The following is a 17,478-nucleotide window of genomic DNA, read 5'->3' as shown; positions in this document are numbered from 1 at the left end:
CTTCTTCAAAATAGGGGATATCTTCTTCTTTTCCTCTTCTCTCAAACATAGCAGTAGAAAATCCAAGATTGACAACACACGATGGTGCCTGACGATGGTATCGCAATGGCCCTGACAATGGCCGTGGCCATGACGGTCGGTGAACCAAAAGGACAAACATGGGGATGCCTTGTTTATAGTTAGACTGATGGTTCGAAGACCAAACCTGAGCAATGGCAATGAGTAGGAAGCTAAGAAAAGAAAGAGAAAGAAAGGAGAAGGAGACTATCTCGGTCTGGCGACGCCAAAGGGGAGAGATCCGGCTATTCTTCCCGATGAAATCCTATGGAAAAACTCAAAGAAGAACTCGAAATTGGTGGTGATTTCTCGAGAAATCATTGGTGGGAATCTAAGAAAGAAAAGATCAACTATTTATAGATATGATTTAGAATTTTTTAATCCAAATTTGATGGGCCAATACTCTGTTTTTCATCAGAATCAAGAGAGAAGAAGACTCCTGATTGGAGTCTTCTTTCTCTCCTCACTCATGTGCCGAGCATGCATATTACATCCTCCCATGGATCTCTTAGGGTCGGCTCATGGGCTTAAATTTGAAATTATTATATTATTATTTTTTAAAAATAATTTCATCTATAAAATTAACATATATGGAGTTTAGCTGAGAAAGTGTTTCAAAATTGTTCGGCTAATTATAAATCCATTGTGACGTTATAAATGTACAATAGCTGACCCCAGCTTTAAGCGGCCGTCGTTTTTATAGCTCTAACAGCGTTACGAAAACAATGGGTTAGACGGGGGAAACCAGTGTCCTTGAGAGAAGACTAGGATGTCAAATCCTTCCAAAAGAAAAGCTCACCTACACCAGGGGTGGCCTGACACTGTTACGAAAGCAAAAGCTCTTTTTTTCTCTCCGTTCCCACTTTCCAAGTTGGCAGAGGAATCCAAACAAAGTTCACAAGCAAAAAAAAGCTGTCCTCGCACTGCCCACAAGCAATCAATTGCAAGCCAGCTTTGGAACTACATGCAGGGCATCCACCCATGCTTTCCTCCATCTCTATCGGTTTAGGAAAGCGATGGCTTGGTCTTTTTCTCCACGTCTCCTAGTAGAGCCTATGTTAGCCGTCCCCACCTACGGGAATCCTGTACAAAAAGTAAAAGCGGAAGCAGAGAGAAGAGAAGAGAGGAAAAGGAGGGAGCTATTTGTTTTGCATGGGTTTGTGTCATGCGGGCAGGAAGCCTAAAAAGAAGGGGAGAGATGGACTTGTCTCCCCATCTCTCTCCCCCACCGTCCTTCCCTTAAACTCACAAATCTCATGATCATACAAAGCACACGCTAAAGGTCTTTGGGTGTTGAAAACTTCAGGAAAGTTTGGCTGGTGAATGAACAAGGTTTGGTGGAAATTCCCCGCCATTTGTCAGCAGGGAAGATTGCTCGGGGAACGGACAAGGTTTGGTTTTGAAAGAGCAATGCAACAAGTTGCGGAAGTCTTTTATTTTATGAAAAACAAGTTACGGAAGTCATGTCCACTGTTTGATGCTTTGACAACATCATCATTTAAATGGTGTAATTCTTCATCAATAAGGGTGACTACAAAAATATCACAATATATAGCCTAATTCTCACCAAAATCACAGGCAAACGATGAAACGATAAATTAGGATAACATACGATTCAGTTGAAAAGATGAGGAAATTCAGACTTTCATAAAAAAGTATATACTTGATTCTTAAATTGTTCAGTTCATTTCTATTCTTCAAACTATGTTATGCAATGTTTATGAGCTACTAATAAATTCAGTTCAAACTATTTCATTAGCTAACTTCTCCGCGACTCAGAAGAATTCTAGCACCGTATGATTAAAATCTGTTGCGGCCAATCCCCTCATCGCCTGATCGCCGGGAACGAGCGCCTGTAAAAAGAAAGTCCACACTGGCCGGAGACGGCCCCGACGGGGACCCTCCGACGGTCAAGTCAGAGAGGTGACTGGGCAACAGTGAAATGAAGACAGAGAGCTCAATCGAGAGAGAGTGAGAAAGGGAGCAAGCCTGGGAGTTTTTTGGAAAAGGACCACTCACACTGTTGCCTTCCCCGATATATATAGTGGAGCGAGGTATGGCGCCGTCATTAATGGCGCGGACAATTGAGGAATTGTCAACTCACTGCAGAATGTCAGAGTCACCGTAAAGATGTCAACTCGCCGTGGGACCGTCAAATCACTAGGGTTGACCATCCCATAGGCGGGATAATGCCGCTAGGCGGTAGCGCTGCTGTCAGGACTGACAGCCTCTGGCGGTAGTACGACACCTGGAGGAGCCGTCCGACCTTAGGTCGGTGGCCAGCCGAGGGGCGCCGGGTAGAGCTTCGGACTCCTCCTGTGGTCAGTCGGATACGTCAGGGGAGTCGGGCACCGGATCCCCTGGTGCAGTCAGTCGGCAGGGCAGAAAGGGTCTGCCCGACCGACGTACCTTCGGTCGGTCGGTCGGCTTCAGTCGGTCGGTCGATCGGTCGGCCGGTCAGTCGGTCGGTCGATCGATCGGTCAGTCGGTATATCCCACGTGAGGCGCTTTTTGCAGGGCAAAACTGTGAGGGGTGGGGTGTTGACTGGGTCAAAGGCCTGGGCCCCGCTCCAAAGCGGACAATACCTCACGATTGAGTGGAGGTGATGGGTTGGTACTACTGGACAGTAGATCTCGACGGGATGGCGCCGTCTGTGGGAACCCGTCCCCTACCTGCAGCAGTACGCTCCCTTGCAGGGGGGCTGTTGTGGGATGGGCATCGGGGGCTTCGAGCCCGAAAGTCCCATACCGAAAACATACAAGAGAGCCTACTGCTTAAGTACTATCAGCCTCCCTCTCCCACGTGAGGCGCCTTTTGCGGGGCAAAACCGTGAGAGGTGGGGTGTTGACTGGGTCAAAGGCCTGGGCCCCGCTCCAAAGCAGACAATACCTCACGATTGGGTGGAGGTGATGGGTTGGTACTACTGGGCAGTAGATCTCGACGGGATGGCGCCGTCTGTGGGAACCCGTCCCCTACCTGCAGCGCCAATCTGTTGCGGCCAATCCCCTAGTCGCCTGGTCGGCGGGAACGAGCGCCTGCAAAAAGAAAGTCCACACTGGCCGGAGGCAGCCCCGGCGGGGACCCTCCGACGGTCAAGTCAGAGAGGTGACTGGGCAACAGTGAAATGAAGATAGAGAGCTCAATCGAGAGAGAGTGAGAAAGGGAGTAAGCCTGGAAGTTTTTTGGAAAAGGACCCCTCGCACTGTTGCCTTCCCCGATATATATAGTGGAGCGGGGTATGGCGCCGTCATTAATGGAGCGGACAATTGAGGAATTGTCAACTCACTGCAGAATATCAGAGTCGCCGTAAAGATGTCAACTCGCCGTGGGACCGTCAAATCACTAGGGTTGACCATCCCATAGGCGGGATAATGCCGCTAGGCGGTAGCGCCGCTGTCAGGACTGACAGCCTCTGGCGGTAGTACGGTGCCTGGAGGAGCCGTCCGACCTTGGGTCGGTGGCCAGTCGAGGGGCATCGGATAGAGCTTCGGACTCCTCCTGTGGTCAATCGGATACGTCAGGGGAGTCGGGCACCAGATCCCCTGGTGTATCCGACTGACCACAGGAGGAGTCCGAAGCTCTACCCGGCGCCCCTCGGCTGGCCACCGACCCAAGGTCGGACGGCTCCTCCAGGCACCGTACTACCGCCAGAGGCTGTCAGTCCTGACAGCGGCGCTACCGCCTAGCGACATTATCCCGCCTATGGGATGGTCAACCCTAGTGATTTGACGGCCCCACGGCGAGTTGACATCTTTACGGCGACTCTGACATTCTGCAGTGAGTTGACAATTCCTCAATTGTCCGCGCCATTAATGACGGCGCCATACCCCGCTCCACTATATATATCGGGGAAGGCAACAGTGCGAGGGGTCCTTTTCCAAAAAACTCCCAGGCTTGCTCCCTTTCTCACTCTCTCTCGATTGAGCTCTCTGTCTTCATTTCACTGTTGCCCAGTCACCTCTCTGACTTGACCGTCGGAGGGTCCCCGTCGAGGCAGCCTCCGGCCAGTGTGGACTTTCTTTTTACAGGCGCTCGTTCCCGGCGACCAAGCGACGAGGGGATTGGCCGCAACAGATTGGCGCTGCAGGTAGGGGACGGGTTCCCACAGACGGCGCTATCCCGTCGAGATCTACTGCCCAGTAGTACCAACCCATCACCTCCACCCAATCGTGAGGTATTGTCCGCTTTGGAGCGGGGCCCAGGCCTTTGACCCAGTCAACACCCCACCCCTCACGGTTTTGCCCCGCAAAAGGTGCCTCACGTGGGAGAGGGAGGCTGATGGTACTTAAGCAGTAGGCTCTCTTGTATGTTTTCGGTATGGGACTTTCGGGCTCGAAACCCCCGATGCCCATCCCACAACAGCCCCCCCTGCAAGGGAGCGTACTGCTGCAGGTAGGGAATGGGTTCCCACAGACGGCGCCATCCCGTCGAGATCTACTGCCCAGTAGTACCAACTCATCACCTCCACCCAATCGTGAGGTATTGTCCGCTTTGGAGCGGGGCCCAGGCCTTTGACCCAGTCAACACCCCACCCCTCACGGTTTTGCCCCGCAAAAGGCACCTCACGTGGGAGAGGGAGGCTGATAGTACTTAAGCAGTAGGCTCTCTTGTATGTTTTCGGTATGGGACTTTCAGGCTCGAAGCCCCCGATGCCCATCCCACAACAGCCGACCGCCGAAGAAACCCTCCACAGCGACGCCGACCGAGATCCCTCGGATGGGCGACGCGTGGCGACATCCGGGCCCCCCTTTTCGACCCGGTGGTTCGGCGCGCCCATCCCGGGAAGACCACACCGCCTTCATTTAATGCGAAAGACGCCGGCCCCAACAACCTTCGACACGTGGCGAAAGGGCCGCGGTTCAGAATTAAATCGCCCACGCCGATTCGTGTTCCCGATGGGATGCCTGACAGCGCCCCGCGCCCCCAAAACCAGCGCTGGGCGGCGGTTTGCGTTCCCCAAAAGACGCCGGACACCCGATCGCCTGACACCGAATCGTCCGGCACCCGATCTCCTGACACCGAATCGTCCGACACCCGATCGCCTGACACCGAATCGTCCGGCACCCGATCTCCTGACACCGAATCGTCCGACACCCGATCGCCTAGCACCGGATTGTTTGACGTCCCATCATCAAACAACGGGACGTCTGACATCGACCTGACCGGACCATCTATCGGTGAGATCGGCAAACTCGGTCCAGGATGTGGCAAGGAATCCACTCCTTTTGCCTGCGTGGTGACACGGGGTAATGCGACGCCAGGCTCAGGAGTGAGGGGACAACTGTTGGGATATACCGACTGACCGACCGACTGATCGATCGATCGACCGACCGATCGATCGATCGACCGACCGACTGACCGGCCGACCGACCGATCGACCGACCGATCGATTGACCGACCGATCGATCAACCGACCGATCGATCGACTGAAGCCGATCGACCGATCGAAGGTACGTCGGTCGGGCAGACCCTTTCTGCCTTGCCGACCGACTGCACCAGGGGATCCGGTGCCCGACTCCCCTGACGTATCCGACTGACCATAGGAGGAGTCCGAAGCTCTACCCGACGCCCCTCGGCTGGTCACCGACCCAAGGTCGGACGGCTCCTCCAGGCGCCGTACTACCGCCAGAGGCTGTCAGTCCTGATAGCGGCGCTACCGTCTAGCGGCATTATCCCGCCTATGGGATGGTCAACCCTAGTGATTTGACGGCCCCACGGTGAGTTGACATCTTTACGGTGACTCTGACATTCTGCAATGAGTTGACAATTCCTCAATTGTCCGCGCCATTAATAACGGCGCCATACCCTGCTCCACTCTATATATCGGGGAAGGCAACAGTGCGAGGAGTCCTTTTCCAAAAAACTCCCAGACTTGCTCCCTTTCTCACTCTCTCTCGATTGAGCTCTCTGTCTTCGTTTCACTGTTGCCCAGTCACCTCTCTGACTTGATCGTCGGAGGGTCCCCGCCGGGGCCGCTTCCGGCCAGTGTAGACTTTCTTTTTACAAGCGCTCGTTCCCGGCGACCAGGCGACGAGGAGATTGGCCGCAACAAAATCAATTAAAAGATTAACCATCATATCCTAAGAAATTAAGAGCTTACTGTGAATTATAAATCTCAAAATTAAGCAAATACCAGATAACTGCATGTTGAACTTGTTGGGACGCTATGACTGCTAAACCACATCCAAGTAGATGAGTGGTTCCAGCCTTCCAGGAATCGATTTATTGGGTTACGATAATCATTTGACGAGCAGAGGCCGCACTCATCCTATTAACTGCCTTGGAGCAATTTGTTTAAGACCCTTACGGCACTGATAAAAATAAACTTAAGAAAACTCTAAGCAATGACCATAAAGATACCAATATTGGGCTCATTGACACCGAAAGATATGCAAACTCTTATAATTGATCCAACCAATATAGCCTTAGGTGATTGTTAGAACCACTTGGCAACATGAACATGTTACCATGCATCAATGAGATCCAGGCTTAGTTATTTCAAACTTTCTTCAGGGGTCAAATACAAAATTTCTAGACCCCTTTCTTTGTCAGAGAACTGTGAATGTCCCTCCATACTCGTTTGAACATAGGATCTCTCCATGGAAGAAAGGTGCACCCTTCACAACATTTATAACATGAACTAATCTACATGGCTCCAAAACGACAAGCATTAAAAAACACAAAACTACCAGTTTCAATTGTCTGCTTTTGTCTGAGGTCTATGCCTGAGAAATCAAGGTGGCAGAAACAGACAGTGCAAATTATTAAGGGGCAAAATTTTCAATTTCTACAGTTTATAGATATGCGTGGCAAGAGCAGGAGAACTGCTATTAGGAACATGCTCAAGAGAGTGCAGTTGACGAATGTACTCGCCAACATTGTCCAGTAATTTCTGCTTCTACGATCCTTGCAGAACATTCTTTGCTGAACTTGACTCTTACGATCTTATCGTACACATAAAGCCTGGTTAACTTTTGCTTCGTACAGGGAGTTTAACGTATGATAACAAAAACATGCATGGATTGTTGTTGTGGCCATAGTTAAACAAGAAAATACATCTGTTATAGCTTCAGCATCTTGTTTTTAAATGGGTTTTCAATAACCATGTTATATTCACAAGAAAGGGAAAAACAAATCTATGCCAATGTTTTCTACATCCGCATTTTTAAGAGACATCTAGGAATAGAATCTTGTAACAGCAAAATCATCCTTTTTTGAAGTTGTTTTCTACCATGTAAACCCTTTTACTAGAAGATATAACTCATCTGCAAAGAAAGTGGCATGCTATTAAGCGGAGAGGGAAAGAGAGAGGAGGGGAGGGGAGGGGAGGCATGTAAACCCTTTTACTAGAAGATATAACTCATCTTCAAAGAAAGTTGCATGTTATTAAGCGGAGAGAGAGGGAGAGAGAGAGAGAGGAGGGGAGGCATGTAAACCCTTACTAGAAGATATAACTCATCTTCAAAGAAGTTGCATGTAATTAAGCGGAGGGAGAGAGAGAGAGAGAGAGAGAGAGAGAGAGAGAGAGAGAGGAGGGGAGTGTATTTTTCTCAAAGTTCAACAAAAGCCTATCAGAACGCCACTCATTCATCTGAATCTTCAATGAACTTCTGTTTATATGCGCATGTTTTTTTAAGAACTAGGATGGGAAGAAACCTGGCCCAAAATCAGATGAGGGCATGGCTCCAACCCAGGTCATGGATACCAACCCCCAATGACTTCACCAACTACACTAGTTGGCACCCTCCTAGTATGCATCCATGTTGCCATTTTCCCAAATGTTTCGATTGACAGGCATAAAAAGTTCCAATTACAAATAAGAACACTTTCCTGAAATGGAAGTTAAGGCTCCAAACTGCATTACTGCCTGCTAAAAAATAACTGGACCCCACCCACAGTCCCATTTTCTTGGTCTAGATTTAATTAATTTCTAAATAGTAGGCCCTCAAAAAAGTTTTAGAAGCAGAAAAACAGAAAATGTCACTTTTGCACGACTGTTATAACATGATGAGCACATAACACATTGGTAATCATTATAGAAGGGGCATCAGCATTACCAATACATTTGCACGGTATCAATTTCCATGATTATAAGAGATCATTTGTGAAAATCAAATGACTTCATTTGTTCTCAATATGTTTCCTCATTCTCCGAATTCCAATTCTATATCCAACTAGACAACAATAATCAAATTTCTAGCTGATTGTTGAAGGAAAAAATGACGGCAGGAAACAGTTCAACTAGACTAAATCTTTAGTAGGAAACTTACAATGGAACTCCCTAACATTGGTTTCATTAGTTCCCCTTCAATTAGTGTAAGAATCACTAAGCAATCACAAAGGTCAGCGACAGATAAGTTGTGTTATTTCATTTCAAGGAGCTGTAATCTAGAAAAGACCTCCATCACACACCGTCTCCAACTCAGTCCAAACATTGCCACTTTTTTAGCTAACAGAATACGAAGCCCATGTTAGCCAGGGCAGAACATGAATTAAGATGAGCACCAAGGAGAAACTTTGTATTTGATCTTGGTGGCACTGCCATGGCAGACCTTCATTCGGTAGATGTGCTTAGACAAAGATGCTTTAATTGAGAAGTAGGATTCTTACCAATAAAAGAAAAGAAGAAGAAGAAGAGTGTGATTATCTCTGCCATTTTTTCCACTACTATAAATATGCTCGACCAGCTTCTTTCTATTGTTATTATCACTTATATTCTTGTCACATTATTATTGAAGCATGAAAACTAAATATTACATATTTCTTTATTCTAATTACCTGAAAACTAAACCAACATATTGTTAAACTATCACCACTATCCATTTCACTTATTGATTTTCTAGAGTTCTACTCTGTATCTGACGAGATTGATGCATTCAGTGTACCATGCTGTGTAAATATGAAATATAGCATCCTGGGACTAATCATAGCATCAACTTATGAAAATTATCTACTAGTTAAACTAATTTAAATACAGCCTCGGGCAATTTACAAACTTTATCCATCATGACTCATGTATGTAAGCATCCAATCTGCACAACTTATAACAGGAATCATACGTGCACATGTTAATTTTTAATTTTCGAGTTCTCCAAATATAAAACTCATTATGCAAATGTTGTCTCTTTTTTCCCTTTTCTAATGTGTCGGTCATTCATTTGTTCCTTTTTTTTTTATATGTGGAGCTGCATCACAGGAAGTCATACTTATTAAATGCGATTCGTTCATCCTCTTAGTTTAGAGGCCATCAATTGCCCTCTCAGGCATAAATGAAATGAGAACAAAGTCAATCAAAAGACATCTGAATTCAGTCAGTCTAACACATAACAGGTGACAGATCAGAATGAAGGGATTGCCATTAGAATTAAGATGCAATGCAAACACCCACTGATGTTTCATTATTCAGATATAAAAAAAACATGTTCTCATCTAGGTAAAAATATCTAATGGAGCAACAATAAACATTGCCAACAATGACAGTGTGTACAAATATGGGAAAGAAGATCCACAGAATGAGAGAAAAAAAAAAAAATTGAAGTAGAGATACCAATGTCATCATCTTGGACTCAGTCTCTTTTGATCATCAAAACTTTGAAGACTGTAGAAAGAAGACAGAAGTGCTTCCAGAATAAATTATGGAAAAAATTCTTCTCATTGCCATGAGGGAAACTTAACTTACAGTATCTCCATCCTCAATACAGCCCCAAAAATTTCCACCAAAATGTTCCAACAGCTCCCCAGATCAAAGCATTAATCATGGCTATCACAATGCCCAGCCTGAATACATCAGGAAGCTCCACATATCCAGCTGCAGAAAACAACAAGTAGTGATAATCATATCAACCACATATACCAGCATAAAGAAAACACGACAGAAGACTTTTCTATAAACATAATTAACGAACGGATGCCTAAGGATCGGATACAGGGTATCAAATTAAAAATCAAGGATGCTTATCTGACAGCTATTAGAAGCACTAACTTAAAGCTTGACTTCCAGATTTCCTGCACTTCATTTTAATATCTAATTACCAGTACCAGTGTACCACTAAATAAAAAACTAAAATTTTCCATGCCTCACCAAGTTTTCCAAGATTGAAGAGCCTGAAAATTTGAAAAAATAGATGATTTTTCTGGAAGTTAATCATAACTTTAAATTGTGAACAATCGTGTACAACAATATGGTTTCTTGAACTCAATATAAGAGAACAGGAGAATACCTCCATAGTACACAGCTGCCTGACCACTACTATAATGTGTTAATGAACCAAAAAGATTTGTGTTGTAGGCCAAGGCTAGTGCTGCCAACACACCAGGAACACCAGCTGCCAAGTGCATGGCAAGAAATGCCGAGTACAAGGCTCCAACATGCCCAGTCTGACTTGCAAATAGGTAGTGGATGAGAAAGTAGGATGCCTGGAGAACACAGAATGCTGCTGGCCAGCTCAGTGAGAAGGCCTGAAGAAACTTGGCCACACAACTAGACATCCATGTCACTATCCCAAGATTTGTAAGCTGGCCAGCCATTCCAACTAGAACTGCAAACCAAGCTAAAGTATCCCATGCAGACTTTTCAGATAAGCAATCATCCCAATCCAGAACACCCAGAAGCAGAAGGATGGATAAGCTAAGCATTGCTGCAGCAACACTTGCTATACCAAGAGCCTCTCTGTACAGAAACCAACAACTTCTTAACATTGAGCTTCTTAACTAAGCAAAAAAGTGCAGCAAATAACCTTGAGATTGTTTCTTAAAATGCATTCAGATAAAGAGTAACAAGAGAAAGCATCTCATGTTCACTATGCGGGTGCGATAAGCTTGCTGTATCTACCAGCACATGACCAGCATTTATGCATGCATGCTCCAAAAATTTAACATGAAAAATGGCTAGACCATTTGAAAGTATATCTAACCAATGGAAAAATAGAATTCAATAAGTCAACCTCAACCAGCTCCCTTGTCACTTGCTCTTGTTCACTCATAGGATGGAAGATCTTTTACCATAACCAATAACTGAACTTAGATTTCATTCATGTTGTATCAATTAATAAATATATAGACATTACAAAGTGAACTACTGCCTTAGCATCATTAATATCATAGTCATTCACAAAAATAGCAAAACTTGAATTTCTGTCTTAACAAGTTTTCAGTCTTCACCATGGACTTGCATTATAGGGACCAACTAACTATATTGACAAGTCCTGGGTGCACAGTCCAAGCTAGAGACAACATAATATCATCAGCTGACACCAATCTACTTGCACAACTAATAAAATGAAGCAATATTCTTTCCGTAACATGCCTGGTTCCATCAATTAAGCAGTACCATAATTACTTACCCGAAGACCCACAGAGAAACTGCAAGAACCATGGTACCAACCATGACCCATTCATTCCTCGTTACAGGCCCCATCTGCTCCAGTTTTTTGGTAGCCAAAGCAGGTGCATCTGGTGTATCTTTGACTTGTGGGGCAAAGATCTTGTATAAGATATATGGAGTAGCTAGAAGAGAAACAATGGCAGGTAAACTTGCAGCCTTGAACCATGATACCCATGGACTTGCAAGCCAAACCCCAAGTTCTTCAGCTAATTTAAGACATAAGAGGTTTTGAGCTGCAGCAGTTAGGAAAAGGGCACTTGAGTTACAAGCTGACTGCCATGCACCAAACAAAAGTAATAAATGAGTCATAAAAATAGAAAAATAACAGAATGAAGGGAGGAAGAAAAATGATAATGTCATTACATGTGACTTCTATAAATTACTTTAAAAGAAAAAAACAGAGAAAGGCAAGGAATACAAAAGGTTGCTGCTACAATAGCTAAAATCAACATGTTCTGCAGTACTTCTCACCAGAAAGAGTAAACATAATTAATGTCATGGATTGCTAGGTGTACCAAACTAGACTGGTCAGCTACTGGCTCCAGTTTTCCTCTCTGTCTCTCTCTCTCTCCCATTAGCTCACACATCCTGCTCGTCTCGCCCTTGCTGACAGGTAAGCCCTTCGTTGGTTCAATCACTTCATTCAATCACCCACACCCCCCCCCACTCTCCCATCCAATCATTCGAAACTCAAGAGTGCCCTTCCTCTATTCGATCATTTGAGACTCGAGAACTCCGATAAGCAAAGAGAAAGTATACGCATCACCCAAAAAGAAAAGACAAGAGAGGGGCCCAACTCATTCGTATAGATGAAAGAAAGAGAGGGAGGCCTAGGCAGAAGGAAAAAGGAATAAAGGGCCATACAGCTCTTTTGATGGGATCAGAAAAGAGTTACCCATCAAAACAGTGCCACCTCAGCCCTTGGATTATCTAAAAACTGTCTAATCTCAACTACTAGTATCACTTGATTTGATGTTCTATTACTAATTCAAATCTAGCATGTCATTAAATCATTTTAGTTGCCAAATGCGACAACATAAGTAGATGCACACAACCCCCACACCGTAGGCTCAAAAACATCATCACTCCCAAAATACTTGTCGATATCACCAAATGATGTAACTCCCCAGAAGCTAAGAATGTGCTGGATCAAAATAGAAACTAATCCAATGCATCAAATGAAAAATGGGATCTAGAAAATAAGAGTGAAAGGGAAATAACAATGCTAAGTTACATCAGTAAAAAAAGAAGTACGAGTTGTTGTCAAAGTACTGCTGTTCTTAAAGAAAGAAAAGAATAAGATGGGAGGATGAGGCAAAGCAGAAGAAAATTGAGAAATTAAGAAAAAAATTAATAATTCTCAAAAAGATACCTAAATTTGCAAAACACTTTATATGTATGGATTAGCACACCCAGTGCAAGACTAACTCCAAAACATGTCTAACCTCTTGCGTCATCAAATTTTCACTCCTAGAAGTATCCCACCTCACTTTGTCCGCAAACATCTACCAAATTACTAATGAGAAAACCCCTCCCAGCTCCACCTCCCTTACTATGAAACCTTCTGGATTCCCTTGATTTATCTTGCACCAATTGTTTGTAGTTTGACCAACGTTAACTAAATTGACGTGACTTCCCTGAGAAATATACTAGCCCTTCCACTCTCGAGCATCCTAGAACCAAATAGTCATCTTCTCACTAGCTTCATTAATCAAATAGTAGGCCCGAATACTCAATAAGCTTCCCAAACAATGTGCAATAAAGAGGTTTAGTTCCATCCTTAATCAAAGAATCCACCCCTATGATAGTAGCACTGGGCTAATTAATGGCTATAACCACCCTATACAAACTTTCAAACTCTTCAAGCTACTTAGCTTATTAAATTTTTCCTGGAAGACATTAAACTATCAAGTATCAATATTACAAACAATGCACGAACAAGAGCATGTTACCAATGGCAACATCAATGCAAAATTGATTGAGAATTCCAAAATAAGGTTATAAGTCAAGGGCCAAGGGCCAACCCCACCTCAAACCCTTAAATCTAGATACCCTTCTAAAAAGCAAATAATCAGGTTAAAATTTTATATGAGCTATCACAACTCACAGGTAATAAAATTAACCCACTTTCCTCTATGCATTGAACCTTAGCACCCTCATTATCCATTATATTAAGGCTCCTCCACATTCAATGTCCACCAAACTTAAGAAACTTGATTTTTAATTTTGATTTTTCTAACCTCACATAGCCATACAGAATCAAATTCCTCCAAATATACACCATGATAGCTTTTCACACAAACTAGAAAGCTAAGATGGTCAATATGCCAAACTTTGATTAAACAATAGTCAACCCATGTCTAACCTAAGCACAAATTTTAGGTCTTATCCACCATGACAAGTCATGCATACCAACTCCATACATGGCCAAACTATTAAAAGAGATTAAAACAAAAAAGTCAAATCCATAGAAAAGCTTCTAAAAAAATAAAGTATCACATGCAATCAACAAGTAACAAGTTCATCTTGCCTCAAGCATCACCACCTGCCTAAATATCCTTGACTGGACTTGTCCAAACCCTTTCTTCACTCAAAATCATAATCCACAGATTCTTCCCCCTCAGGGGTCCCAAATTAAACAACCTTCTGCAATACCTCAAGCTCCTTTTTCAACCATAAACCTCTGCACCACATGAAGTAAATAAATAAAAATTATACATCATACTCATCATGACTGTGAACCTCTTAATTGTTGACCACAAAGTATACATAGGCATCTCTAACTAACATTGCTTTCAGAAGATGAGAAATAAGGAAATCACAAGCGTACATTCTAGAGTGACATTTTCCTTAGGAAATTTATGGTCTACGGCATTGATAGACAATTAAAGGTGAATTAGGAATATGGCAATTCATGAGAGTATCACATGGAGACCACTGGTTAAGGAAAAAACTTTATGAAACCTCCGACTTTGATTGGTAGTTCACTGTTATGTGTTTTCCTTCATTTTAAAAGACTAAGAGGATGGAACCAATGTTACAATAGGTCCTTGCTCTTACGGTATGATTAGAAGGCACTCAACTCCCTATCTCAACCATCTGAAATATCTTCCTGTTCATTTAAGAAGGTCCAACACAAAAAGAAAATGACACATAAGACTGCCTCTAGCCTAAATTCTACATGAAACTAAATATAGCCTTATGCATATCCCTTCCAACCATTTGAACATGATTAGCTTAGGTCAGGCCAATTGTCACTGTTACCAATAGATAGCCTATAACCTCCCAAAAGTCAATCAACCTCCCTAATTGGTCACAATGGATTCATAACTGCCACAAAGGATCTAGTAACAGAAATCAGTTCTAAACTTGCAAAGAAGCCAATAAGGACCGAATGATTTCCAAGCCTGTTTATGAAGCCCTTGCCCTCATGTACAAGAGTACACTAAATTTGAAACCATATAGAGACAATATACAGATCAAAACTCCACCTAACAATTGTCAAATCATTTAATGTAAGATATTAGAAAAAAGAGACACAATAGCAATATGTGGTTACCGTAAAAGCTTAGGTCAGCTGCTATACATTTTCTTTGTGCAACGACTCCTTACTTGAGTTGGTTAGGCATCTTGCGCCTCAAGCCTTTATTACGTCACAAAAAGAAATGTGGATGCACCATAAATGTAGACAAGTGCTGTAAGTGGTTTAGTTCCTAGTGCAAATCTGTGGGTTTGTGCTAGGGCATGTAGCATGAGTTAGCCTATATGGCCTAGATGTACCACCTCAAAACAAAGGCCTTGGTAAAACACACATCCATCATTTTTTTGAAAAACATATGATATTGTGTTGAATATGAAAAGCACTTTCTACAACAACAGTGACCACACTAAAATTGGTCATGAAAAATAAATCACAGAATCCATAAGAACTCTGAAATTATTTTAGGAGTAAAATTGTTCTTGAATAGAAAAGTCCAAACTACAGCTTGCCATGCATTTTAGAGTGTTTGGAATCCAGTATAAGTTAAGAGTCGATTTACTTTGCTGCTACTACAGTCTTAATCAGAGAACCGCATCATAGCATACTAAATCATTCAAACCATGCATGTATTTACCTGCACTTCAACAAATTAATTCCATAATTTGTGTGTACCCCCTCTGTGCACAAAAATGACCTTTGCCTGATTAAGCATGTCCTGTTAAGGTTAAATTAATTCTTCCAAACCCTAAACTTGGAGACAGAAAATTGTCATCACTTCTGGATTACCCAAATGACCAAGAAGAGCAAGCACTCTGTTCATTATGCAAATAGTAGTAAGAATAAGCAAAAATGAATGCAATAGTTCTTCCTTCGGTTTTATGCGATTCAAGACATCACAATTAAAGGAAGAACCCGAAAGTCATAACTAAAACTATCACGCTATTGCAGGTGCCGCTGTTCACGTAATGGCCTTTTCGGGGTGTGAAAATAAAACCTTGCCTTCTGGAAAGCCTAATCATCATAACAATCAAAAGAGTTCTGTCAAGTGATGCATGAATCCATAACTGTAATATACGCAAAAGAAAAAATATCCGTTTTTATTTCACGTTCCAATGAAAATTAAAAGAGGCGATAAGATAAGGAAAAAGATGGAGCCAAGAAGAGACCCTAACCTGGAACTGAGACATGACCAGATAGGACCCGAGCTTCTTGGACGAAGAATCCCCCGGCCGGCTCCCAGCTGAGAGCGACAACGATTTGATGATCGGAAGGAACACACCGCCGGCCCTGGCAGTAGTGCTGGGCATCGCTGGAGCAATGAAAGCCTCACTGATCGTGAGACCATACGACAGCCCTAACGTGCTCCTCCCTAGCCACTTCACAAAGTAAGTGGCAATCCTATCCCCAAGCCCGGTCTTCACGAAACCCCTCGCGAAGAAGAAGGATATCACGATCAACCATATCACTTCGTTCGTGAAGGCCCGGAATGCTGCAGAGAAGCTTAACGTTTTGGTGACGACGGAGGCGGTGAGGCCGAGGAACGCCCAAGCGCCCACCGGCAGCGGGCTCAGGACGAGGCCCGCGATGGTCGAGAGGAAGATGGCTAGGAGCTGCCAGGCTTGGGGGGTGACCTCGACGGGCCGGGGAACGAGGAAGCGGACAACGAGGCCGATGGCGACGGAGATCGCTAGGGGAACGAGCTTCGCCCCCTGCGACGGCGCCGGGGGCGGGGAAGAGGTGGGGGTCGGGGTTTTCTCAGGCGAGGAAGCAACGCATACGGAGGAAAGGGATGGTTTTTGGCGTCGGGTGAGGGGTAGGGGGAGGGGGACGGGGCGGAGGGGTGAGGTGAGGGGGAAGAGGGGGCGGCGGCGGAGGGAGATGGGGGCGGCTGATGGCTGCGGGAGGGAGGAGACTGGGAGGTGGCGGATGAGGGAGGCGGCGGAGAAGGAGGAGGGGAGCGGCCGGCCGATGGCGAAGCTCTCCATCGGGCGAGATAGCGGAGTCTCTAATGGAGCGGAAGAAGAAACGGGGGAGAGAGCAACGAGACTCGAATGGCAGAGAGTTACGAGATCCCTCTTAAAGAGAGCAGAGGGATCTAATCACCGCCCGCAGGACCGTATCTCGATTGCTTATTGGGCCACGTCGGGCTTGAGTCGATGGCCGCTAAAGCGGATCCCGGATGAAACACAAAACAGAAAATGCAGCGACTGAATGATTGACAGGTTACTCGAAGAGGGCATGAGAACGTTCTCTGCGGAAAATGTTATTCTCTGACGTGTATATAAAAACTATATGCAGAATCCGATCGGCCGTTCGTGTTATGGCGGAGAAACATCCCATCCGTTCATTTCTCCTGAGTGTACCAACGGACTAGCTGGAGTTATATGGGCCTAAACAGACGGTAGATGTAGTGTTCGCATATGAATTGCTATGCACGTATTTAAGAAAGTGGTAGTCGACCCTTTGTGTTGTGAAGAGGTGGTAACCGTCAGCTCAAGCTGGATGAGAGTCTCAAAACGGTAGGCCGCAATTCATTTGCGGCGACAAGAGGGCTGG

General features: G+C 44.6%; 1 protein-coding gene across 1 annotated transcript; it reads right to left on the bottom strand.

The window, feature by feature from the left end:
* Window positions 1-9,389: 9,389 nt before the first annotated feature.
* LOC105060547 (dicarboxylate transporter 2.1, chloroplastic) lies at window positions 9,390-16,981 on the bottom strand. The gene is made up of 4 exons (XM_010944312.4): window positions 16,095-16,981; window positions 11,401-11,714; window positions 10,279-10,727; window positions 9,390-9,866 (listed from the first exon to the last, which is right to left on the bottom strand). The coding sequence occupies exons 1-4, from the start codon at window positions 16,905-16,907 to the stop codon at window positions 9,751-9,753; spliced, it is 1,692 nt and encodes a 563-aa protein (XP_010942614.1). The 5' UTR covers window positions 16,908-16,981; the 3' UTR covers window positions 9,390-9,750.
* Window positions 16,982-17,478: the final 497 nt, after the last annotated feature.

Source organism: Elaeis guineensis, chromosome 13 (assembly GCF_000442705.2).
Source record: "Elaeis guineensis isolate ETL-2024a chromosome 13, EG11, whole genome shotgun sequence".
NCBI lineage: Eukaryota > Viridiplantae > Streptophyta > Magnoliopsida > Arecales > Arecaceae > Elaeis > Elaeis guineensis.
The sequence above is the reverse complement of the archived record's forward strand: the minus strand, read 5'-3'. Positions and strand labels throughout refer to the sequence as shown.